Source organism: Arachis ipaensis, chromosome B7 (genome assembly GCF_059453495.1).
Source record: "Arachis ipaensis isolate K30076 ecotype BB chromosome B7, ASM5945349v1, whole genome shotgun sequence".
In the NCBI taxonomy this organism is placed as follows: domain Eukaryota; kingdom Viridiplantae; phylum Streptophyta; class Magnoliopsida; order Fabales; family Fabaceae; genus Arachis; species Arachis ipaensis.
In genome coordinates this window covers 16,097,587-16,124,922 of record NC_142442.1, presented here as the reverse complement: position 1 = coordinate 16,124,922, position 27,336 = coordinate 16,097,587, and the positions used below count along the sequence as shown (strand labels likewise).

The 27,336-nt window shown below is 32.2% G+C and overlaps 1 protein-coding gene across 3 annotated transcripts; it reads left to right on the top strand.

Moving 5' to 3' along the window:
* The first annotated feature begins 25 nt into the window (after nucleotides 1–25).
* On the top strand, nucleotides 26–9,575 carry MSFC1 (Mitochondrial substrate carrier family protein). Of its 3 annotated transcripts, XM_021107367.2 has the most exons (4): nucleotides 37–380; nucleotides 6,030–6,170; nucleotides 6,462–6,908; nucleotides 8,738–9,575. In XM_021107367.2, exons 3-4 carry the CDS (start codon nucleotides 6,480–6,482, stop codon nucleotides 9,272–9,274), a joined length of 966 nt encoding a protein of 321 aa, XP_020963026.1. In that variant the 5' UTR covers nucleotides 37–380; nucleotides 6,030–6,170; nucleotides 6,462–6,479; the 3' UTR covers nucleotides 9,275–9,575. The 3 variants fall into 3 exon arrangements, with proteins under 3 accessions (XP_020963027.1, XP_020963026.1, XP_016167293.1); XM_021107368.2 differs by lacking the exon at nucleotides 6,030–6,170 and having other exon boundaries at nucleotides 26–380; XM_016311807.3 differs by lacking the exon at nucleotides 37–380 and having other exon boundaries at nucleotides 5,776–6,170.
* Nucleotides 9,576–27,336: the final 17,761 nt, after the last annotated feature.

Genomic DNA, 27,336 nt, shown 5'->3' with positions numbered 1-27,336 from the left:
CCGTTCTTTTTTTGGGCCTTGTAATTTGTTCTTAGTGAAGTTATGGGCCCAATGGATGGTTGGTCTTCAAACTATTCAATACCGTCCTCCACAAAAAAATTAAATACCAGAGACCAGTCTCTTTCTCTCCTCCCTTTCTGTCCCACGCAGAAACCATTAGCCTCCATAGTTCCGTCCACTCTTCCTTGAAAACCCTAGCAACCATAGCGCCGCCGCTCATCTCACCATCGCCACTTGGTTCGTGGTGGTCGTTTGCCAATCCTCCTGGTTCGTCGTGCTCGAGCCTCGAAGGCCCTCCCCTCGTTCGCCCAACGCCAGCTCGCCAGCTTCCTGTCGTCTGTTGATCTCCCTCAAATCTCTGCTCCCTACCCTCGCCGAAGGTAATGCCTCGGATGCACTAGAATTTTAACTCTGTCACTGGTTTGTTCTTGCTTGTTCTTGGTTCTGTTACTGCTTGATGATAAATTGATACTGATTCACTGCTTATTCTTGTTTGTTTTTGGTTGACTAAGGCTTAGTTTGGATAAATAAGTTAGATAAGTTTTTTTGAAAAAAGAATTTAAAGCATAAGTTATTTTGTGTATGTATTTTTAGTTATAAAAATACTTATTTTAAAGTAGTAGTTTTTGGATAAATAATTCAAAAAATAATTTTTTTTGCAGAAAAGAATGAATATTAAAATAACGATGAAAACAAATACTTTTTAATATTGAATGTTGATTTTACATGACCTAATCATTAATATTGTGTATGATATGGTAGGTGAAAATAAAAAATAAATATAAAATGTGTGTTAATGTATATTTTGTTGCTATTTTTTATTTTTTTTATTCCTATTAGAACTCTCTTTTCTTTTATTGAGGTCAAGAACTTCTATAGTTAACTATGAAAATAATAGTAAACTATAAAATCACATATAAAAAAATAAAATTAAAACTAAAATTTTATACCACAGTTAAATACAAATTTAATAATAAATAATAAAAAATAGAGTGATAAAATGATAAAAAAAATATACTTAGAAGGAATATATGTAGTAGGTTGTTTAGAAATATTGTCTGAAAATGGTGGTGGAGGATCAATACTTCCGTCAGATGAATCGTTACATGAAAATTGTGAGGTTTGAAACATTGCGTGAGAATGATGGTGGAATGATGGTAAAAGGGCAGTGCTTCTAGCAGACCTTGCGTAAAAATGGTAGTGAAGGGTCAGTATTTTATATTTTGAAATTAATTTTTTTTAAGTAAGCGGTAGAATGACTAATGGAGAAGTAGAGAAGTCATGTATTTCTACTTTTTTTAAAAGCTACAAATTAACTTTTTGATAAATTAAAAGTTTTTTTTAAAATGATAGATCGTGACTTTTCATAATAAAAAAAAACGGGGGCTCTAACACTGTTAAGTTTTACTTTACAAATTATTTTAAAAACTTTGTTAATCTTAGTTAAAAAGAACTGTCCTTGATAATCTTGTTAATCTTTAAAAAAGTTGGTTGCTGCTGAGTTACATTTTATTGTGTTATTGTGATTTAATTGTTGGTGTGTAACTTTCAGTTGTTCCTATTGGCGTTGTTACTGTTTTAATTTTTAATTGGTGTTGTTGTGGGCTTATAATTTGTTAATTTAGTATAATTTTTCTATTATTTTTGTTTTAATGGTTCAGTTATTCTCTGTTCATTGTTTTAACTTTTAGCTGCTATTGTGTTAGTTTTTATGGTACAAATTCTTTTGATTTGAAGGCTTTTTTTGGTTCTGGATAACCTCGCATTTGGCTTAGATGAACTTGATGTCTTTTTTATAGACGCATAACATAAAAAAATGCCGCGTTTAAATTAAAAAAACCTTGAACCTTACAAAAGAAAAAGAACAAGTATGCAACTTAAGTTATCTCCTTATAAGTAGGGATACCGGATTATTCAACGGAAACTCGTGACTCGGTTCATTTTAGATTTGGTTGAGTTTGGCCCGTTATATTCAGGTATTATAAAAGCCTAAGTCTGACCTCTTTAAAAAAAGAAGTCTATGGAATTTGTTGGAGTGATTCGTTAAAATAAATTTTTATAAAAACAAATTATTTTTATTTTAGATTTTTAATTATTCAATTATTTAAACACAAAACAAAATTAAAAAGAATCAATGATCAAAATTAGTTAAAATTATAGTTTTTTTGTTCAAAAAAAGTTTATGAATTATAAATATGGTTATCTATGATGCACGGACATTTGATATACCGACCCAAATTTTAAAATTTTACAAGACACGGAATATGTATATATATAAAATTTGTGTTCATAAACAGTGGTACATAAAGCACTCCCACTCCTCTTGCTCATATTTTTTCTTCCATTCCTCCTAATTTTTTTTATAAAACAGAGCTGCATTTGTTTATTTCTTCGGTTTTAAAAATCTAAATAAGATAGGTTGCATCTTGGTTATCATTAGATTTGGAAGAGGGTAAGACGGGTGAAAGGAAGAAGTCTTCTTTATTTCCATATAGATATTGTCATAATTTCGTTATTGTAATCAAATTCAAATAATCATTAAGTCTTTGTTCCTATTTTTAACGAGTTTCTCTTAATTGCATTAGCTTGTAAAATTTTCTTTTGTCAGAGCAAAAAAGTCTCAACATTTAGAAATATGTTTGATTGTATCAGAAGAAAGAATGATGCTAAAAGAATTAAAATTCTTTCCAATATACAACATCAAGGAAATCACTGTAATTTTAACTACTTATTTTTTTAATTAGTTCATGATTTTTTTTAATTAAAAATTTATCTTAATTTATTTTTAAATAGACACTTGTACTACTTAAACATTTATGGTAGCTTGTGAGAGCATATAAAAAACATTTAATGATGAAGATAAAAGGCTGATTGAGCTTAATATTGATGATTTAATAGGGGAATAGAAGATAACTATAAGGTTTTCTACACGGCTAGATTCATGATGTAAGAAGGAGTACGAGCTAGAAGGTTGACTGAAGATGGACGTTTAGTGTTAAGAAGATAACTATAAAAGTTATCTTCCATTTCTCCTATTAAGTCGTTAATATTAAGTTCTGACTATCTTTTTATTGTCATGGTTTGATGCTTTTAATATACTTTCACAAGTTACAGTAAATAAGTTCAAATGAACTAATTAACAGTTCAAATGAGTGTGATTCTTTCGATCTTGTACATTGGTACGAATTTTGATTATCTTAGCACCAATCTTTTTTTTATCTAATAAAATATTTTTAAACGTTGAGATTATTTCTGCTTCTTCTTTTTTAGTGAAGGAAAGAGAGTTTTACAAGTTGATACAACTAAGAGAGACTCGTTGAAAGTAGGAATCAAGACGTTGACGACTATTTGAATTTGATTGCAAGAACGAAATCATCAGTATCAATATCTGGAATGAAAGAAGAATTCTTCTTTTCTCCTTCTTTACCTCCTTTAAGTTTATAATAATCAAGTGACGACTTATTTTATTTAGATTTATAGGACCTAGGAAATGGACAAATACAATTTGTCTTAAAAAAAAAGAGAAATGAGAAGAAAATGAATAAATGAGAGGAGTGGGAGTGTTTTATGCAAGGTTCTAAAAATCGGATTGGACTGGCCGGTTTGATCGGTTTAATCGCGAACCGACGAAGCAAGCGGTCTGGTCCTCCTCTAATAACCGCTGGAGAGAAAATCGAAAGAAAACTGATGAACCGGTTGAAAACTGGCCGGTTGGGTCGGACCGGTGACCGGCCTATTTTTCTAAAACAATGAAACGACGCCGTTTTTAGTTGTAAAAAAAAAAGAACCCGACCCGGTTACCACTCGAGAACCCCCCTTTCTTCCCCCATTCACTCATCTCACTTCTCAGTCTCACTCGAGAACCCTAGCATTCCCAAATCCCAGCCCAGTAGCCACCGCCGTCGCCGGGGTCCTCAAGTCGTCATCGCCACCGCCGTCGCCTGGAGTCTTCCCCCAGTCATTCATCTCGGTCTCATTCCACACGTGAACGGTGAACCACTGAACCCTAGCTTCGTAGCCCAGTGGGGACGATGGACGGCTACTGGGTTGGGCTGGGAAGCTAGGGTTCAGTGGTTCACCGTTCACGTGTGGAGTGAGACTGAGATGAATGATTGGGTGAAGACTCCATGCGACGGCGGTGGCGATGACGACCTGAGGACCCCGGCGACGGCGGTGGCTACTGGGCTGGGATTTGGAAATGCTAGGGTTCTCGAGTGAGAATGAGAAGTGAGATGAGTGAATGGGGGAAGAAAAGGGGGGGTGTTCTCGAGTGGTAACCGGGTCGGGTTCTTTTTCGCGGAAAGCGATCACCCATGAGAAGCCTACGTCTGCTGGGCTTATGTATGTTGAGATAGTGCTGAATGAGATGGCCACTCTGCTCGTGCGATGGTCGATATCGGCCATCAATTGATACTAACAGCTGCATATAAAGAAAAAAGTATCTCTCGATAGAAGTCAATTTTAAGCCATTCTAGCTCGATTCCTTTCTTGTCTTTAAGTTCGATAGCTAGTCTTCCGTTTGCATTGTTTTCATCAAGGTCCGTTGTTGTGATTGGAAGAATGGATTTTGAATCGGATGCCCTATCTTCCTTCCCCTTATTCTGAGTGAGGCACAAGCAAGATGTTTTTTCACATCTTGCGATTGGTGCTGCCCCGTGGGCACCCTGTCTTTTGGGGCTTTAATGCTATTTCCAATTTATCTGAATTTTTTGGGGGTTTTCCCAGGCCATGTTAAAAGTGGAGGAGGACCGGACCGCTTGCATCGTCGGTTCACGGTTAAATCGGTCAAACTGGCCGGTCTGGTCCGATTTTTAGGACCTTGATTATTTTTATTCTAAAACAATTTTTTCAGTTGAACCACCGGTTGGACTGGTTAGACTAATAAACCAGTAAACCATTTACTAGAACGGTTTGATGACCGGTCTGATTTTCTGAACCTTGAAAATAACTAAGATTCAAATTAGTTGAAACTCATCTATTTAGTTCTTATCAAGAGACATTTGTATATATTTTATGGAGTAATTTTTACTCCATAAAATAATCTTATTAAAATAAAAAAAATGGAAAAATTTAAGAAAAATAAACATAATATATAAAAAGTAATATTAAACAATTAAATTTTTTATATAAAGTAAATAAGAATTTCTCAAAGTAAACTCAATCAAAGACCCTCCTGGCTTTCAATCATTATTACTTTTTTTTTATTCTACTCACATCATGAAAATAATTTTATAAAAGATAATAATTACGATATACATACATATTATGTTAAATAATATTAAAAATAAAGTCAGTTATTATAATTGAAAGAGTACCAAGACAGCAACAGTCTAATATTTTTTAATTACTATTTTTAAATAAAGAGATTTTTACATAATAAGTCACTTATGTTATTACAATAATAAATAAATCGGAATCAAAATCCGTGAACAGGTGCTTCAGTCTCTTCCTTCTTCAAATAAAAATAAAATAGTTTAATTATTTTTATAGTCTAAATTTTTAATTAAATTTTTATGTTTTTTAATTAAATTCTTACATTATTTTTAATTTTATAATTAATTTTTTTATATTAAAATTATTAAAATTAATCAAATATTTTTCTCAAAATACATACAATAAAAAATTTACTTAAATTTTTAATTATAAATATATTTAATTTACAAAAAAATATTCAATTAGCTCTATTTTTTATACTAAAAATTTAATTATAAAATTAAAATAATATAAGAATTCAATTAAAAAATATAAGAACTTAATAAAAAAATTGGTGAAATTATAAACACCAATAAAATAATTAAACCAATAAAAAATTCTGATTCTGCATGTGCGTGACAAAATCCCCAATTTTTTATTTTCTTTCTCAAATAACAAAATAAACAAATGAGACGAGCAAGATTCTGTATTTGGGTCCCTCACCCTGCGCCTCACTCCCCCAACATCAATTCCTCTGACGAAAAACAAAAAGGAAGAAACACAAAAATTGATTTTGGTTAATTTTATTCTAATTCTAAAATCTATAAACACCAAAGGAAAGAGGGATTCTCAAGAGAGACAGAGAGAGAAGCGTAGAAGACGCAGCCACCGCGGGCGAAGCTTCCTCCGCCTCCGCCGCCGCCCCTCGGTCGCAACCTTCTTTGCAGCCTCGCCGGTCGAACCGGCTGCACTTGAAGGTACTCAAAGCTCCCCCACTGCTTCTTTTTTCTTCTTTATTTTAATTCTCAGTTTTTCTATTATTTAATTTGTGCATTCTTTTTTCGCATGTTAATGTTACTAGCTTATATAATCATTTTGATTATCTTTACTTGTTCACTGACATTGCCATGATGAAATAAATTAAAGTAGAAATTTTTAATTGAAAAATGAAAAAGAAAAGATTAAGTCATCAATGTATACATTTCATTGTTGGTGGCAATTTTTGTAAGTTGGTTTGAATATAAAACAAGGTTAATCCAAATTTGCAGAGCAAAGTTTGATTAGTGATGAAGCAAGAGGATGGTGGTGCAAAAGCACAAACACAGGGTAACCCAAATTCAGCTCTAAAGGCAGCAATTCCACCTTACATGAAAGCAATCTCTGGCTCCCTTGGAGGGATTGTGGAGGCTTCTTGCTTGCAGCCAATTGATGTGATCAAGACCCGGTTGCAGCTTGATAGGTCAGGGAACTACAAGGGGATAGCACATTGCGGCACCACCATTGCCCGGACTGAAGGCGTGCGTGCCCTGTGGAAGGGCTTGACGCCTTTCGCCACTCACTTGACCTTGAAGTATGCATTACGGATGGGATCCAACGCGGTGTTTCAGTCCGTGTTTAAGGACCCCAAGAGCGGGAAGATCAGCAACCAGGGTAGGCTGCTTTCTGGCTTTGGTGCTGGGGTGCTTGAGGCTCTTGCTATTGTCACGCCTTTTGAGGTTTGAGAATTTTATGTTCTTTGATGTGTAATTGTCAATGTCATTAAGTAATTATGCTTGTTTATGCATATTGGACTATGATTAAGTAGCATAGGAACCAGAGTTAATAAGTATGACTTCATGAAGGGAAAATCATATAAACAACTTCTAAGATTTTCTTGCTAGCAACCGGTACTAGTTTCTGCATTTTCACTTTTTGATATTTGTTTAAGTACTTGTGGTGTGGATCAACAGCATTTAGTGCTTAGGTTCTTTCTAGATGTTAAGAATTTGAGGAGACAACTTATTTAGCTTTTATAATAGGGCTCTTTATAGGCATATATTACTTTGTCTAGATATTTTCCTTTGCATACTTTGCTATTAAATAATTAGATCTTGATGGTTCAAAATTATAACCTGATCCCTTCTTATATTGTTCCTGTTTCTGTGTTTGCTATCTTGACTTATCGTTACTCTAAGTACCTAATTATATGAGTCCCCGTTGTGCCTTCTAAAACATTAACTCTACATTCCATTGTTCCTAGTACTATAACTATGCTTAATTATATTTATAATCAGATTGAACATGAAGTCTTAAATTTTATGTTGAATTAGTTGATCAATGTCATTTCGATTATCCGAGGATTCCCTATACACTGAACTACAATTTACAAATTATATTTCATCAGATATTCATGCTCATATTATCTGCCCGTGCCTTGTAATATGTAGCTGCTCAATTTCTAGTGGACTAAAGTTTAGTTGTTTACAAATGACATGTTGATAAACTGTTTAGTGCAAGGTCCTGGTTGAACACTTAGGATTTTATGTCTTGGAATTCATAGTTTTACACAGTAGCCTTTGTTGGTTAGAAACATTTTCAAGTTTGTATCTACATTCTATTGGATGGCTGGATAACATTCCTTTAATGTCAGTTGTACTGGTTGTTCTTGGAATTTTAATGAGTAAATTCTTACAATGTCAATGGTCTGTCAGATCATACATGATGCATGGAAATTCTTAAAGATTTCTTTTTAAAATGCCAAGTCAACTTGACTAATGGCTAAGATTTGTAAAATCTAATGACCATTAATTGGGGTAAGTGCCAGGAAGAAGGTTTGTGCCTTTACCCTTGATAGTTTATATATTTTGTGTATAGTACAAACTAATAAATCATGTCATTGATTTACTTGGGTGTAGCATGTTATGATGCATTCCCACAATGCTACCTATTACATACTCAACTCAACCAATTGAAAATGCATCCACAATACACTTACAAACTGGCCCATACTACTAAAATGTCGTTAAAAGCTTTTAAGATTACAAACCTTTGAGACCAATGATAGTACTAGTACTAAAAAAATAAGCTGCAGATATGTATAGAGATGGGTGTGTATGTATCTTGATGAGAGAGATCAAAGAATTCAAATGTTACTAACACGGAGAACCCTTCCCTCTTTTCCCCTCTCATTTTTGTTTTTCGCTAACTTCTTGTTGTCTCTAGCTCTTTCTCATGCTCTCGCATGAACTACCGGCAGATATTGTCTGTGCATTTGCCCAATGATATAAGTGCACTATTCATTCGAGGCCTAATTGCTAACCTGCACATCCTCCTTTTAATTCTTCCTATCATAGTTTTTGTGTGTTGCAAACTTGCAATGATGAGTGCATGACTAAATGATACTTTTTTTTTTGAATTTTTTTATCCTAAAGTAATTGTAACAAGGCACTTTTTTTTTCAAGAAGAAAAGAAAGTTAACATTGGTGTTGCTATTCAGCATAAGACATCACTAACATCTTTGGCATGTGGTTTCTCATGTTCATAATATGTCTTCGTGTCTTTGTAGGTTGTGAAGATTAGATTGCAGCAGCAGAGGGGTCTAAGCCCGGAGCTTTTAAAATACAAAGGTCCCGTGCATTGTGCTCGAATGATTGTGAGGGAGGAAGGCATTCTTGGGCTTTGGGCAGGGGCTGCTCCTACTGTAATGCGTAATGGGACAAATCAAGCTGCCATGTTTACTGCCAAAAATTCTTTTGATATACTTTTATGGAGCAAACATGAAGGAGATGGAAAAGTACTCCTACCATGGCAGTCTATGATTTCAGGGTTTCTTGCTGGCACCGCAGGCCCTATTTGTACTGGTCCCTTTGATGTGGTGAAAACAAGGTTGATGGCTCAGAGCCGAGAGGGGGGCGAACTGAAGTACAAGGGTATGATTCATGCCATCAGAACAATATATTCGGAGGAAGGACTTCGCGCCTTATGGAAAGGTCTGCTGCCTCGGCTCATGAGGATCCCGCCTGGCCAGGCCATTATGTGGACAGTGGCCGATCAAATAATTGGTTTGTATGAGAGGAGACATCTCAAAGTGGCAGAATTATAGGTAATGTACTAATATTTTCTTTCTTTTCCTTTTTCTTTTTGGCAATCATTAGTTTTTTAAGCCAATTTCAATGCAAGGATAGAGTTAATAATCATTTTTGTGCTCTTTCTCTAAGGCTTATTTAGTTAATTCCATTGAATTTGATGAGTGGACGATTGGGGTCCATATAAAGCTTAGTGAATAACTAGCAATTTTAGCCCGAAACAATTTTCTAAATACTTGCACTACTAGCTAGCAAGTCATTTTATGCGAAGTTGTTGTAGCAATCTGGAATAAAGTTTTCATGCTATTTTCTGGAGTGTATTTCTATTGTTTATCAGTATTAAAATCAAAAGCAGCATTTAAGAAGCTGAAGCTTTTCAATAATGTGGTGGACGATGAAATAAATAGCGCCAAAAGAGAACTATTAGCTTCCGCTAATTTCTTACCAAAGCCACTCTTTTGCAGCCTGTTTGTTTGAACCGGGAAACATTGGACTCGCCCAAATGTTCCACCAACACCGCAATAAAGCATTACAATCTTCTTTCAATACTAAACACTCTTGAATCTTGATACGTACAAGCATAAAATTATAATTGTTATTAATTAATTTTGTATTTTGGGGGTTTTCAAATTTCATCTTGTACATACAACATTCTATTGGTCTTTTAACTGGAGTTCAGATCAGTTTAGGAAATACCGTGAAAAATAAAAATAAAATGTATTTAACTAAAAATAGCGTTAAAATGTTTTTTTTTTTTGGTATTAACTAAAAATCGTGTTATTTTGGGCCTCAACATTATTTTCCTATTATGATGCCCAAAAACAATATGGATTATGGACTCATTAGAGATTAACTGACGTGGGGTTAGCTCATTAGATGGAGAAATCAAAACTAAATTTTCAAAGGATTGAGGAAATATGTCAAAAACCGAGAACAAAAAATAAGCCTTCACCAAGCAGGCTTTGTTTAAACATTTAAGTCATATTTCTTTGCATCATATGCAATTTTTTTCGCCAACCAAAAACTAATTCTTGAATTTTGAAATGAACCGGCCACCAATTTTATTTTACTTTTCATCTTTTTAAAAGAGAGAAATAAAACAAAATAATTCGGTAAACTATATTTAACTTTATTTGTGTAAACTATATCTAAATTTTATTCATACAATTTAATTTAAATTAATAATACATAAAAATATTTGTTTAGAATGAAAGAACATTAAATTCCTTTAAGTTTGACTTAGTTGTTTTGCTTTATTTTATTTATTTATTTTTTTTTTTTGGATCTACGACTTAGGTTATGTCAAAAGCAGGTCGTCTGAAAGAGGGAAAAGTTTGAACATGGTGTGTTAAAGTGATCATAATATTTTTAACTTTTTTTTTTTTTTTAACTCCGGTTCAAACTTGAAAAGGTTTATTATCCGCTAAAATTCTATGCATGGAGCTTTTAATATAAAAGAATTTTTTTTTTATATATAATTTACTTTTTCTGGTCAATGAGTTGGTAGGTGTTTTGACTATTTTCCATTCCAAACACATTTAATGTAAATGAAGAATAAGTTTATAAACCAGACGCTTGGTGAAAAAGATGGGGGATCAACCCCTGCCAAAAGAAAAATAAAAAATATTATTTATACACTAAAATTAATTATTATATATTTGTATATAACTATATATATTAATTAATTTATTTTTAATGTATATTTTATATTGTAATATATATTTTATACAAATAATTAATTTTAGTGTACATCTATCACAGTTGTAAAATACATTCTAATAAATTAGTGTTTGAAAATAATAAACCGAAATATCTTAGCTATACATTTGGGTTTGGCAAGACTTTTAGAGTATCTAATCAATCGTTTTCTCTAGTGAACATATGATGCTAGCGTTTCTTCTGACTAATGAATTTAGAATTGTTGCACTTATTATTGTCTGAAAATATTATTGGATGCAATGTTTTGACACAAGTCACACTGCAACAATTCGAAGAAAATATATATGCATGCAAATGCAATGCATAGGATTTTTATGAAGTACATCACGTTAAAGTGAAGGAAAAGTATAGGTAACCAACAATACTTTTGAATAATATGTGAATAATATGAATTAATAAGATTAAAAGAGTAAATTAATCTTAAATTTAATTAATAAATTAAATTAATCTTTTTGAAAATTTCTCGTACCACTATCTTAGTTCTGCTTTGAGAATTTGTGGTGTTTAGAGTAGCACCTAGCAGCCAGCGAATCATATTAAAAAGAATTTAAATTAAGTTTTTTTAAAAAGAAATTAAAACATAAAAATTTATATTAAAATAATTTATAATAAATTATTTTATATTTAATTTTTTAGTTATAAAAAATATTTATTTTAAAAGAAGAATAATAAAAAAAATTATTATAAAAAATCATTTTCTTACTTTTTTATAACAATTTTTAAAAAAACCACAAGTTTGTTTTAAAAATGATACTAAATATTATTGCTATAAGCGCTTATATTAAAAGTTAAAAATTACTTATAAATTTATTTAAATTGGGTTTAAGTGATTAGTTTACTTGTTTATTTAAATAAATATAAAAAATTTAAATTTTATCTTATATATGTAATAATTTATTGATTAAAAATAAATTTTTAAATAAAATTTAAATTTATGATAAATTAATCTTTAATCTACTGAACTAAAAAATACCATAAATATATAAGAATAGCAGCCTGTACAGTGTGACAAAAACAAAGAACTAGCAGCCAGTAACATCTAAGTTGACTAAGAACTCAGCATATATAACGTCAAACGTTAATCTTCCTGTGGTAGAAAACAGTGATGTAAGCATTAATTGCAATGTAATGAAGAGAGGAATGAATTGAATTAAACTACTAATAAATAATGAAGGAAGAAAAAGACTTCTATCTATAGTACATGAACGATACTTTTTTTTTTTTTGGTAATTTCACACCGTATTTTCCAATCAGTCAAATTAAAAATTAATTAGTCGTTAAATTTTATTTAAAAGTTTATTATTATTAATAAATTATTGTATATATAAAATAAAACACAAATTTTTTATATTTAATTAAGCAGACAAATAAACTAATCACTTGACAATTTAAATTGATTAATAATATTTTAGTTTAATAGGTTTTCTCTAACAATGAATCTAAAAAAAAATTATCAGTACGTAGAGACAAAAATAAAATAAAATATTAGTATAAATATATTCTTTTTTAACTTCCCACTATACTCAATAAGTTAAAAACTAATCTGTCGTAAATTTAAGTTCTATTTAAGGATCTATTGACCAATGAGTTACTACACATACGAAATTAAATTCGAATTTCTGATACTTATTTAAACGAATGAATTACTCATCAACCAACCTAAAATAGTTTAAATATATTTAAAATTTTAAATTAAAACTATCTATATATATTGATAAAAATTAAAACTACACATGCTGATGTCTATACAAACATCACTTATTATAATTTTTAAAATAATTAAAAATAATTTCATACACAAATAATAATATTTAAAATAATAAAAAAATTTATAATAGTTTTATATATATTTTTAAACAATTATTTTATTTTTTATTATCTCATATTTAATTGTAAACTTTACTTATTATAATCTTTATGTGGTTAACCAAATTAAAATAGTTACTATAATCAAGAATATTTTAATAATTTATATTAATAAAGTATATTAATATATAAATGATATATTTTTTTATTTTAAATAACTTTTTAAAAAAAGTACTAATAATTTAAGTTATATTTAATTAGAGAATTAAGTTTCAATTTAATTATTAATTAATTAGCTAATATCATGAACTTACTTATTACTATTTTTTAAGTTAATTAATTAATTTATTTTTATTTTATACTAAATTAAAGTTAACAATATAATAATTATTATTATATGTTAAGTTTAATAAAATATTTTTTAACATAAACACAAGAAAATCATTGATATATATAGGGTTAAGTACTGAAATCGTTCCTAAGGTCTGGAATGAAAATCAAAATCGTCCCTAACCTTTTTTTGTTATTAAAATCATCCTCAACGTTACAAAACGTTATAAAATCGTCCTTTTTTATTTTTTTGGACCAAATTACCCTTAACTATAAATAAAAATAATATTAAAAAAAATATAACCCCACCCCACCCACACCCAGCATCTCTTCGTCTCTCCCTCCACCCCAAACCCACCCCCAATTCCATCATCATCAGTTTTCAGTTTCCACTCCCTCACCCCTCCACCCACTGCCGCCACCCCTGCGTCCAACCCGCCCGCCTTTACCAATTTTATTTTGCCCTTAAACAAAAATTAAAAAGTCTCTCCACCCCATCACCATCGCTACACCATAACCACCAACAATCCGGCAAAACCAACAGCAACAATAAAAAACAAATCACAAAAATTTCAAATTAAACAATTCAGCAATCATCAACTATAATTTCATATCCAAAATTAGCAACAACATAAATTAAAAAATTTTAAAAAGAACTCATATGTTCTTCACAACAAAAAAAAATAAAAAGAGAGAAAGAGAACAACGCGAAGAAAATGGGAACAAGAATTCAAAATTGCAGTATCTCACATCACAAAATAGAAGCAACGGATTAATTTTGAGTTAACCAACATGATCTCACTAATGAAGCTAGTATCCACTGCCACCAAAAATAGCCTTGAGCTTCTTCACTTCAGAAAGATTCTACAACAAAAATCACTAAAAATCCAGAAATTCTACAACAAAAATCCAGTTCAAAGAAGAAGAAGAAGGAGGAGGAACAGTGGCGGATCACAGGCGGCAGAACGGCGGTGCGACGGAGCGGCGGTATAGCAGTGCGGCGGTGCGGCTTCCCTTCCCTCCCCCTCCCCCCACCCCCATCAACGGCGGCCCTGGCGGTGGTGACGCTCCCCTCGGTACCTCACTCCCTCTCTCGCGCTGTCTCTTTTCTCGGCTCAACTTTGATTCGCGACGGCACTCTCTTTCCCTCTTCCTTTTGATGGCGACGATGACAAGCAAGGCAGCTGGGCATGGCGGCGGCGGCGCTGGACACGGCTTCCCTCTCTTCCCTTCGCAGCTCTCCGTCACTCTCTCCCTCAAGCCCTCACCGCATCAAGTCTTTCTTTCTTTTTGTTTCCTGAAGCCCTTTTTCTCTTTCCTTTCTTTTTTATTTATTTTATTTTATAATTTTTTAATGAGGGGTAGTTTGGTAATAAAAAAAATAAAATTGGTAAAAAGGATGATTTTAAAACATTTTTGAACATTGAGAATGATTTTAATAACAAAAAAAAGGTCGGGGACGATTTTAATTTTCGCCCCAGACCTTAGGGACGATTTCAGTACTTAACCCATATATATATTTTATTTTGGGAACAAGCAGAATATAACAATGGGTAAATATATACCTCTATATATAAGTATTAGTATTTTTTAAAAATTTTTGTGGGAGCAGATGCTCCAGCTTTATTGCATGTGAATCTGTTCTTGTTTTCTCTTTTATTTTTCATTTAAATTTGAATATTTTTTCATATTTCATTTTTTTTTGTCCTCCAATTAATCATTAAGGATAATTTTTAAATTAATTCATTCACTAAAAAAAAGCGCAATTCTGAATAAATAAATAAATTATTAAATTAAATTAAATAAACTGAAATGACTCGCTTAATATTGATTCACGAGCCTTTGTTGCTGTGATATAATAATTTATAATTAGTTGTCACTTTGATTTATTTATATTTTTATTTTTAAAATCACAACCTATACAGTTTAAAACCATAGGTCCTTAACCCACCTCCTAATTAATAATTGAGCGAATCGGAGGTTGAGATATCTTTCCTTTGTTTAGAGCCATACGCATGCACTTGTTTTTGCTTAAAAGGTGTTAACAGAGTTTGGATAAAATTTAAACGGTGGATTTTAGTGCAATTATGTTATAGTAATTATAGTGATTATATAAATATTGTTAAAATTAAAATTATATTTTTTTATATTTTTTAAAAATATTGTTTAATAATAAAATATATATTATTTTAATTTTAATAATATTTTTTAAAATATTATATCATCGTAATATATTCGTACTAGAATGAGTCAATTTAAATACCGTACGTAGTTAATTTTTTATTAATTATTATGTTCTATTAAAAATTTACCATTAGATTATGATGATAATTGATAAATTTCCAAATACAACATATATATGGAAAGCTAACTAATACCTAGAGTTTCATGATCTCTCAAAATGTTTGCTTCTTTTAGTATAAAAGCAATTTAATTAGTTATTTCATTGGATCATTTGGAAAATACATATTATATATCCCTAGAAATTTGTAACCCCATATCATAAAGGTTGAAACATTTTTTACGTAACAACATAGGCATTATCATTGTTCACTCAATAAGTTTGTGTACGACAATTCTGTCTCACTCAGGCAAGAGTAAGTGGGTGCATACATCAGCCATACGTTAGAATGACATCAAAAATAAAGAATATATAGATTAAAAAAAAAAAGTGACGAAGTCAAATATCAAAGTCACCTAGTTAGCCCTACACTATATGTGTCTTATAATTAGTTGGCACTACTTTAGTTTGTTGAGAGGTTGCTACGCTACACACACAAGTCCAAGATTGGTAGTGTGTGTCAAAGATTTATTTATTATTTATACTCGAATATAATCAAATTTATTTTAGTATTTTTATTAAATGTAAAATTTGAATATTAAAAGTTTGGGATCTTAATTTGATATTTTATTTTCTTATTTTTGTTTGAATTTAGAAAAGTGCTTGAAATATATTGAAATTATAAAATTTAACAAATAAGTTAATATAAAAATTTTATCCGTACACTAAAATTAAATTAAATCGGCCATTAAAATTAATCATTAATATATTTGTGTATAAATACATATGTGGTTTAATTTATTTTTAATATGTATTTATATTCTAACATATAATTTATACTAATGGCTAATTTTAAGATACATATAGCATAATCTAAAATTACAGCTAAGAGTAATAATAGTGTTTTTAAATATCCTTAATAAAAATAAGGAAAAAAACCCTAGTAGAGAAAGAGAAAGAGTACGTACTCCGTATTCAGGGAGAATGAGAGAAGGAGAGAGCGGGAGAGAGCGTTTGAGGGTGAAACACGGTGAAGAAGATGGTCATGCCATCGAAAGAGATAAGGGGGAGAGCGTGGGAGGGTTTGCATCAGGTGTGAAGGAGGGATCAAGTAAGGGCGACCTTAGTTCTAGGGTGACTTCCAAGATTTCTTTCCGTGACAAGGTTATTGGTTCTACGGTAGCCTCAGGGATAAACTGGGCTGAAGCTCTAGATGAGGATTTCATGACAGTGGTCACCAAAAAACAAGGAGATCCTATGCCTCCGAGAGTTTGCTTCTCCGAAGAGGCTAGAAACATCCTTTATGAACCATACAAGGAGGCAATTGTGATTAAGGTTCTTGGAAAAAATCTTAGTTACACGATCATAACTTAAATCTTGCTTGTCCCCAAGCAAGCAGTAAAACATAAGCAGAATGAATGAAAACAAAGAGAAGTATAAGCCTTTATTGGAAGACATTCAATTCTGGTTAATGGAGTTTTCATGCATGATATCTTAGTGATTTTTATTTATGGCTGAAGTAATGACACTCCTTTGGATCCTTACTTTGATTACACACAAACTGAAAAGGGTATGGAGGATCACCGGTGGATATAAAATCTTGGATGTGGGTTTTGGGTACTTCCTCGTTAAATTTGATCGCATGGACGATTGAGAGAATGTTTTACTAGGGGGCCATGGATGATCTTCGGTCACTATATTACGGTCAAGCCATGGACACTGGATTTTAAACCTTGTGAGGACACTTTTGGGGAGACTATGGTTTGAATTCGAATCGCTGGTTTGAGCATATGGTACTATTAGGATAAAGCCATGATGAGAATTGCTTCTGCCGTGGGGAGACCAGTCAGGGTGGATCTGGCTACTAAGTCGGCGGAGTGGAGGAAATTTGCTCGGGCTTGCGTGCAAATTAATCTTGGTTTGCCGGTGGTCCGGAGTGTGATTGTCGATGAGTTTGAATATAAGGTAGAGTATGAATGCTTACACCTTATTTGTGACAAGTGCAATTGTTTTGGGCATCTAGCAACTGACTGCAGAATGACCCCGATAAAGTCGGAAAATGTGGATCGAAAGGAAACATCAGTGACCGAGACGGCGGCCCAGGTGGTGCAGTCACAGGAAGCCTCAAAGGAAAAAATTTTTGAATTTAGATGCAATCCCGAAGATTCAGTGATAGTTGCAGAAATTGGGGAGGAATTGGGTGATACGTTGCATGGGAAGGAAGTGGGGTCCCAGCATTTGGGAAATGAGGCTGGCTGGACCAAAGTCAGCGGTAAAAGGAGAGGAAAATTGAGCCAATCAAACAAAGCCTAACAAACCTCTAAAGACAAAGTGCCGGTGCACTCAAATCAGAAATTAGACCAGAACCGTGACTTTGGGCTACATATGAGAGGAGCCGAATCAGGGGTGAAGACCGGGTCGGTCGGCGGATCTCAAGCACGCATGGCGTATTCCAAACAGCAAGGGGTGAAGGGCAAAGCTGTCTCCGTTACGATGCCGACTTTCACTGCCATTATCAAAAATAGACACAAGAGGTTGCGCCCTTCTTCTTTGCAGAATTCGCCGTTGACTCTAGACTGCCTTGGCGACACCAGCTAGTAGCAAATCAACGAATTGGAAGGGTTGTCAGTGGAGGGACACTGACAAACCGGACAAGCAAGTAAGGATATGATGGTAAGCAAGAACCAGGTAAGGACAAGCAAGTCTCAAGGGGATATGATGGTGGATCTTCATCATCTCGTAAGGAATTTCGACTGAGGTTGATCCTTTTTACAGTATAATTATTTTATGGATTATTTAGATTTAAGCTTTCTATTTTGGAATATTAGAGAGGCCTCTAATAAATTGGCCCGGGTTCATAGCAAAGAGTTAGTGAATAAATTTCACCCTACTTTTTTCATTCTGTTTGAAACCCATATTTTTTTCGAGAGTATGAAATCTTTTTGGAATAATTTAGGTTACCAGGGTGTTGGTATTGTTGAGGCTAATGGTCATAGTGGGGGTATCTGTGTTCTATATTCTAATTCAAATATTTCTATGAGAGTATTGGATGTAGTTGATCAATGTATCAATTTTGAAATCACTCTGGGCAATACTTCTAGTTACTGCAGTGCGGTGTATGCTAATCCACATATACATCGGCGTAAAGAACTGTGGGGTGACTTGACAATGATTGCTAATATGATCCAAGGACCTCGGATTGTATTAGGGGACTTTAATGATGTTCTGTTGCAGAGTGAAGTTAGAGGGGGGAAGTTTAGACTTGCCAGAGCAGAATAATTTGCAGAAATATTGGAGGATTGTGGGCTATTGGGAGAAGATTCACTTGGCACAAGAAGGTGAAAGGTGGGGTGCAGGTGGCTAAGAAGCTTGATGGAGCAGTCATCAACCAGGACTAGCGACTAATGTTTTCGGAGGCTTATACTGAGGTGTTGGCACGCCTTCACTCTGATCATTTTCCGTTGTTCACTAGGTGCAAGATGGCAGAGAGGGCTACCAAGGGCCATCGTCCGTTCAGATTCCAGGCTGCATGGATGACTCATCCTCTTTTTAGGAATGTTGTTCATACAGCCTGGAATAAAGGAGTCCGGATGTGGTCAAATATTTGTTGGAGGTTCAAAAAGATGTAACTAACTTCAAAAAAAAAGGTTTTTGGCAATATTTTTGTTAAGAAAAGGGAGCTGGAGAGGCTTTTGAATGACGTTCAGATTACTCTGGAGAGTCGGGAGGATCAACAGCTTAGGATCAAAGAGCAAGTTTTGCATCAGGAACTGAATGCTGTCCTTCTTCAAGAAGAGCTGTTGTGGTATAAAAAAATCTGGAGAACAATGGGTGAGATGTGGAGACAGAAATACAAAATTTTTTCATCTGCAGATGGTTATTGGGCGAAAGAGGAACAAAATTCATGGGTTGTTTTTGGAGGATGGGTCTTGGGCCACGGAGACTTCGACTATAGAAATGGCGGCAAATTCTTTCTTTCAAAAACTCTTTTCTACAAGGGAGGATATTGACCTGGACGCCATGGGCCTTTTCCTTGCCCGTCTCTTAGTACTGAGGCTTGTCAAAAGCTAGTGGAACTAGTGACGTCTAAAGAGATTAAAAGAGCTGTGATAACCATGAGTTCATTTAAAGCCCAGGGCCAGATGGATTTCAAGCAATTTTCTACAAAGAATTATGGGACTATCTTAGCAATGACGTGTGTGGACTGGTCAAGCGAGCCTTTGAGGGTGAGCCAATGAATGCAGCTATTTTCGATACTCTCATTGTTCTAATTCCTAAAGTGGAAGTTCCCTCTTCCTTACGGGAGTTTCAGCCTATTAGCTTATGTAATGTAATTTATAAAATTGTCACAAAGGTTCTAGTTAACAAGTTCAGACCTTTCCTGTCGGAGATCATTGGTCCTTTGCAAGGAGGGTTCATTTCAGAAACAGGAACCACAGAGAATATTATCATTGCTCAGGAGATTATGCACTTCATGAGGAAAACCAAGTCTCGAAAAGGGACCATGACATTCAAGATTGATTTAGAAAAAAAACTTATGACAGGGTAGACTGGCGTTTTTTGGAAGCTACTTTGGTCTGGTTTGGGTTTTCAAATGCTACCATTAATCTTATATTGAATTGTGTGACTTCCTCTTTGTTAGCAGTTTTGTGGAACGGGAACATCATCCAAAATTTCAATCCAAAGAGAGGGTTGAGGCAAGGAAATCCCATGTCTCCTTATCTATTTGTACTCATCATAGAAATGCTTGCCTGCTTTATCTCTCATAGAGTTTCCCAAGGTTTGTGGAATCCGGTAGCGGTTTTTCGGAACGGACCACGACTCTCTCATTTGATGTTTGCAGATGATCTTTTACTTTTCTGTAAGGCATGGAAAGCTCAAGTAGTAGAGGTTATGCATTGTCTGGACTTGTTTTCTAAAGCATCAGGTTTGAAGGTAAATCTTCATAAGTCAAAGCCCCAGTGTTCCAAGAGGGTGTCGGAGAGGAAAAAGATTCTCTCAGGGGTCTCTAACATCCGATTCTACAATGATTTGGGTAAATACCTGAGAATTAACATCGGTCATGCCAGAGCTTCCAGGAAGACAACTCAGGAGGTTATTGAAAAAATTTCGAGGAAGCTCTCCAGTTGGAAAGGATGCCTGCTGAATAAGGTAGGGATGCTTTGTCTTGTTAAATTAGTTATGGCCTCTATCCTGGTTTATAAAATGCAAATTTCTCTTCTCCCGAAGTATGCATGTAATAAAATTGATTTCTTGATGAGACAGTTCTTGTGGAAAGGCCAAGCGACCGACAAAGGCTGCCTCTGGTCAGGTGTGAGGTCGCCATAACTCCTACAAAGGCAGGAGGATTGGGTATTAGGGATATTTTCTGTGCTAACATGGCGCTTCTGGAAAAGTTGGTATGAGATTGTCTAAATAATAGTGAGAAGTTGTGGATGCAGGTTCTGAAGCATAAATATCTCAGGAATCAATTTGGTATGAACGAAAATAGTAGAAATTCTTCATCAGCTACCTGAAAGAACATTGTTAGTGCCTATGAGCATCTCAAGGAAGGGCTTCATTAAAATATTGGGGATGTCCACAAATCAGTTTGGTATGATGAGTGGACTCCTTTTGGCAAGCTTTGCAACCTTGTTCCTTATGTACATTTTTTCTGAATCAGATTTCATAGTAGCTGACTTGTGGAAATGGGTGTCTTGGGAGGTTGATAGTCTTACCACGCCTATTCCGCATGGGATTAAGCAGTTTATTTGTGGTCTGAGATATCCTAGTTTGATTGAGTTGGAGCCACAGTGGGAGTGGTGGCCTGCAGCAACAAAAAAAGTATAGTATAAGGGAGGGTTATAGATGGTTATTAGAGAAAATATTAAATTAGAATGCCAATAGTAACTGGATCTGGTTGTGGAATACAAACATTCCAGAGAAGTTCAAATTTACTATGTGACTTGGCTTACATGATGCTCTACCAACTGAGACCTTTCGATTCAAGTGGCATTTAGCTTCTTCAGATATGTGTAAGAGATGTAACAAGGCGTAGGAGACTATGGAGCATTGCCTTAGAGACTGTGAACGATCAAAGGTAATTTGGCATATGTTGGATCCTAGTATCCTGGACTCGACGGCTGGTACTGCTCTTGAAGAGTGGTTTCGGAAGGCCTTAGCTAACAATGAGGCGTCTTTTGGTGCAAGACTTTGGTAGGTATGGAGACATAGGTGCAATGACATATTCAATACTGACAACCTTTGGACAGACCACAAGGTTGTTGGCTTGGCCAGAATTATCGCCAAGGACTTACTGATTTACAGAAATCGAAACAATGCCTTTAGGTCTCTCCGAAATTGCCTGTGTTGAGAACCACCGGTAGGCAACAGTTTTAAAGTTAATTATGATGCAAGCTTGTATTTGGATTCAAATTTAGCGGGATTTGAGTGTATTATTAGGGATTCTAAGGGAGATTGGATCTCGGGCTGCTCTGGAAGCATTCCCCTGGTCTATCATCAGATGTGAATTATTTGCTGCTTGGAGGGGGATGGTTTTAGCTTGGGATTGTGGTTTGAGGGATATTATATGTGAAACGAATTGCCTTGACATTCTACCCATCATGCATGAGCTTACAAGTGGGTATTCATCTGAAGTGACAGATTTGGTTCACAAGATTCAAGAGCTTTTATCTCGTCTTTGGCTTGTTCACGTTGAATGGGTGTCTCGATAAGCAAATAGAGCTGCAAATTGGATGGCTAGATATGGTGCCAAGAGTAACTCTAATCATGTTATTTGATCTGAGTTTTATGTTGATCTCCAGCAAATCATCTGCTTGGATATAAGATAGTGTTTGCTTTGTTTCTTTCCATATTTAGACACAAAAAATATCCTTAATAAATATCTCAAATACACTTTTTTTAGTTAATTTTCTAGCGTGTAATTTACGAAATATTTTAATATTAATAAAATATTAAAATATTATTATTATTCATGTAAAAAATATTTTATATTTTACATATTTGTCGTGTTTTCGTATCTTATAAAAATTTAAATTTTGTGTATCAGTGCATTCCATATCGTGTTATATCTCAAATTCATGTTAGTGACCATATATCATAAGTCTGTTATAAAAAATAGGGTTAAGTATGATTTTGATTCTTAAGGTATAGGTCGAAAATTTTTTTCGTCCTCAACTTTTTTTTACATATAAAATCGTTTTTAATGTTTAACTTAATTTTAAAATTGTCATTTTCATCTAAATTTTAAATTTTATTACCAAATTACCTCTAATAGAAAAATTATAAAATAAAAAAAGGAAAAAAGAGAAAGAAATCGATGAGAGAGAGGAGAAATCATCGCGGGAGGGGGAGGAAATCGACACCATTCTTCTTCTCCTTTACCTACCATAGCGCCGCCGCACTTCTCTTTACCCTCCTCCCTCTTCTCCCTTTTGCGCTAGCTCTGTTGCAGCAAATTCTCTGTCCCCCTCTTTGCGAACCCAAAATCTCCTGATCCCTAGCGCTGCCATCGACACTCTGGCCGCCGCGACGTCTCCCTCCTTTGTCCTTTTCCAACCTAGCCGTTCATCTCTACTCGCCCTCAATTCCCTCACTGAACAGAGACCACCGAAGCCGGCCTCTTTTCTCCAATAAGTTGCCAGCGACGTCACTGTCTTCATTAGCTTCTCTTTCACTGAACCAGATACAGAGGACAATCCATGTTCCACCTTCACCAGCAGCGATCAACATTGACACTGCAACTCCAGCTATTTTGTTTTTGTTTCTTTTGTTATTTACGTTGTTAGATTTGTTGATTTTGTATTTAATTACATTGTTGTTGACTCTAATTTCATTATAATTGATTCCATTATTTTTCTACTTTTTTTTTTATTTTTCTGCTTTTGATTATATTCTTCTACTTCTGATATTTTGTTAGTTAAAATTCTGTTTTAATTTTTTTATATTTGTTAGTTGAAATTTTATTGTTATTGTTAAAATTTTAGTTGAAATTTTAGTTGAAGAAAAAGAAAAGAAGAACAAATATTGCTGTAGTGGAGAAAAAGAAAAAGAATAATAAAAATTGAGTATTTTTGTGAAAAAGAAGAAGAGTATTTTAGTTTAAAGGATATTTTTAAAATTAAGTTAAATATTTGAGATAATTTTGTATATAAAAAAGATTCAAAATAAAAAATTTTTTAACCTATATCTTAAAAATTAAAATCGTACTTAATTTTAAAAAATATTTATGTCAAATTAATATCAAATGAGTGTCATATTTAAAATGTGTTGATTAAAAGGCTCGACAACTTAATTAATAACCAATCGTTATCTGTTCCTTTAGTTAATACTTTGATTTCGTTTCTATGTTTATATGTCGTGTGTGTCTCAATCCTCAAACCAAATTCCTAACTTAATAATTAAACAGCACATACATGCATTATAAAATTAAAGCATTATTAACATGAGAATCAAAGTAAATACGGTATAGCAAATCTATCCAGAGTATTTTTTAAGAAGAATGTTAGGAGCCGAACAAATTTTATTATTTATAATTATTAATTAATTATTATTAATATTTTTAATAGTATAAATTATATTTAATAATATAAAATTATTTATTTTTTTATTAATTAAATATCAGCCAAATTTTATAAAGATAAGAAAGGATCAATAGTAGTATAAACCTGCAGTTGTTTTTGGGCACGAAACCAGGGACATCACAGAAAGATAGGGAATGAATACAAATTAAATTCAAAGTCAAATAAAATATACATTCAAAACAATGCTGTGAATTGAACACACTGAAGCTTAATTATATTAATTAAACCTACACAATCTTTATATGAACAATTATAGTTGCAACTTGGGACCAGTTAGAATGAAACAGTATCAATGTATATCCAAGAAATTCTTCATATTATACTTATTTATTTTAATCTACAGTTATCCAATTCGGAGACACAACTTGATTATTGGGACATATTCTTTAGAAGAGTGCTTATATACCAGGTAACAAAAATTATTATTATTATTATTATTATTATTAAATAATGTCAAGTATATAGATTTTTTTAATCTTAGACTATGACAAGGAAACTCAACGAATACAGATTAAACAAAACAGAGTTGTTAATAAAGACGATGCTATATTGCTATCTGCCAATGAAGTTTGATTTCAACGATGTATAAGATTATATTATAAAGAAGCTTAGCTAGATTAAAATAGCAAGTTACAGCTTATGATGATATTACTAGTCTTTTATTTAGGGGCGAAATTATGGATAATGAAGTTTTAGGCTAGGGTCAGCCATATTTTAATAAGAACCATGGGAATATATCCCAATTGAGAGTTAGAAAATATGGAGGTAGAATTAACAATTATTCATCTAAAAAATAGTAAATTCATTAGTAAAATATTCCCTACCATTGACATTTTTCTAATAATGATTGAAGAGGAAACTCAATGCAAATATTAAACAAAAAACAGAGTTGCTATCCCCTAAAACAAGTTTAGTTTGCTTTCAGAGTTGAAGCCAAGGGTCTAAATATAATTAATAAACTGAACCAAATTATATTAAAAGAATAATGTGTATCCCATTTGACAATAAAAAAGAAGAAGAAGAAAATGCTAAGATATATAGTACAAAGTAAAACACTAAGAAAGATTACTTAGGAACCACGGTATGAAAAATAACAACTACACATTAAAGTATTTTGCATGCTTATCCAAGTTTGAAGAAGGAGTTTACACTTGTTATTATCTCAGAGTTATGGTAGCAAAAGCAACATTGTTAAACCATCACTATAAGAAGTAGAATTCGAAAGTAAACCACCGCTATCTATTGGTTTTGTGATATCATTAGACAATAATCACACACAAAGAACTAAAAATTTTGGTTGCATTACTATGTATCTTGAGGAAAAATATTATAAGTTTCGTATTTTTTAAGAATGTCAAACACAAAAAAAAAAAAGTCTTTAGATAGTTTATAAATATAACTACAAGATGTTTTTTACTCTATAAATCAATTTTAAGAATTGAGTTAGATCTACACGATCTCAATTTTTATATGGTATCAATGTCTATTCGATTTAATATTGTTATACCACTCACCTGCAAATATTTACGTTCGAGATGATCATTCTTAAACGTAAAAATGATATATTACAAGTTTCACATTTTATGAACTAGTTTTTAGAGTTGAATTACTACTCAATCTCAATTCTAATAGAAAAGAGTAGAAATAATAATTAATAATTGATATAGTGTCTAAAAAGTAGTGTTTAATCTGTTTAAAAAAAAAAGTTAAGAATTAATATTTAATTTAAAAAATATAAAAATAAATAATTTTTAAATATTTAAATTTTATTATAAACAGTAAGTTAGACAAAAATTAGATACTATAAAATTGGGCATAAATGATAAGAGAAAATATTTTTTATAATAATTTTTTTTGAAAAATTTTTGGAGATCAACAATTTTTAGTATATTTAACTCTTATTTAATCAATACAAGTACTAAATTATTTTTAATAAATAAATTTTACTAATTTATGTGTACAAATTCTGAAAAAATATAGGTACAAATTGTATTGATTTATATTTGTAAATTCTAATAAATATAAGAGCAAACTATATATTTTTTGTGTGTAAATTTTTTGTAAATATAAGTATAAATTATTGCCAATCAAATACTAATAAAAAATAATATTTATTGACTATGTAATATTATTTTTTTTTATACAATGACTATTCAAATAAAATTATTTTTATATAAAAATAAAAAATTAAAATAATTAAATAACAATTTAATCAAATATATCAAATAATCTAATTATATTCTCATCATTTATTATCTTTATATAAAAATAACTTTTTGTAAATAGTCATCTTTATATAACTTTATAATTTTAACTCATTATTATTCCATCAGCACTAACTTCTTTCTTTTTCAATACCACCTCCACCTGGCTTTGTTGTATTTTTAAAAAAATAAAATAAAATTATCCGATCCATTGAAATTTTCCACATGGCAATGCAAGTAACGTAAGTTATCTCTTTGTCATTCCTCAATAGGTATAGGCAGAATTGCTCGAATTCCAAACCAGTGCCACTTTTTTTCAATAAAAGTTAGTTAAAATGGTAAGTAAGACAGTGGATGAAAAGAATTAGTGTATGTTTTCTTACAAATAAAAATATTATCACTATTTTTAAAGTCATTATCTACTATTTATTAATATACATGCCGTATAGGCATTCCTTACACAAATAGAGAAAACTTTCGTTTTCTTAATCATTTATGAAAATAGGACTAATAATATAATTAATTAGAAAACAATTATTATTATTATTATCACATACACATACAACTTTCGTGTGTGAAAGAGCAATTTGCATAAAATAACTTCCCGATTGAGTTCACTCACTAAAATATTGTGCTGACACAGTGTAGTCAAAGCAGATAAAAAGATATTGATTTGGATATGTATTGTGATGACAAATTCAAAACTTAATTGGGAGTTGTTGCTATTTCATTTTCTCCCCTCAAAATTAACGGGCTAGATGTGTATAATTATATACCTACGCAAATTTATTTCGTCACCAATGACACACACAACTATAAACTAAAATAAGTTAAAATTTAGAATAATATTCTAATTTTTGTTGAAATAGTTTTGTTGGATATTTTTTTCGTAGATCTCAATTATTAAATTAGTTTTCAAAAGTTTTATCTGTATATAAATTAGTATTCACATTAACTTATTCGCTTACGTAGAAAGATTGATAATTTGATATGAGAATTTAATTTTTTTTTTTAAAGAATTTCATGTTATTTTTTAAGTAATGATAAGAATTAATTTGTTTGATTTTTTTTTTAGTATAATTGAATGTGAAATTAATTTATCTGACAAAATAAATAATTAAAACTTACTAAAAACTAAAGTACAATGTTTCACTAAA

Coding starts and splice junctions, on each gene's coding strand:
- MSFC1 (XM_021107368.2), top strand. CDS start 6,480: ATGAAGCAAGAGGATGGTGGTGCAAAAGCACAAACACAGGGTAACCCA. Junction 6,909..8,737: donor CTATTGTCACGCCTTTTGAG/GTTTGAGAATTT, acceptor GTGTCTTTGTAG/GTTGTGAAGATTAGATTGCA.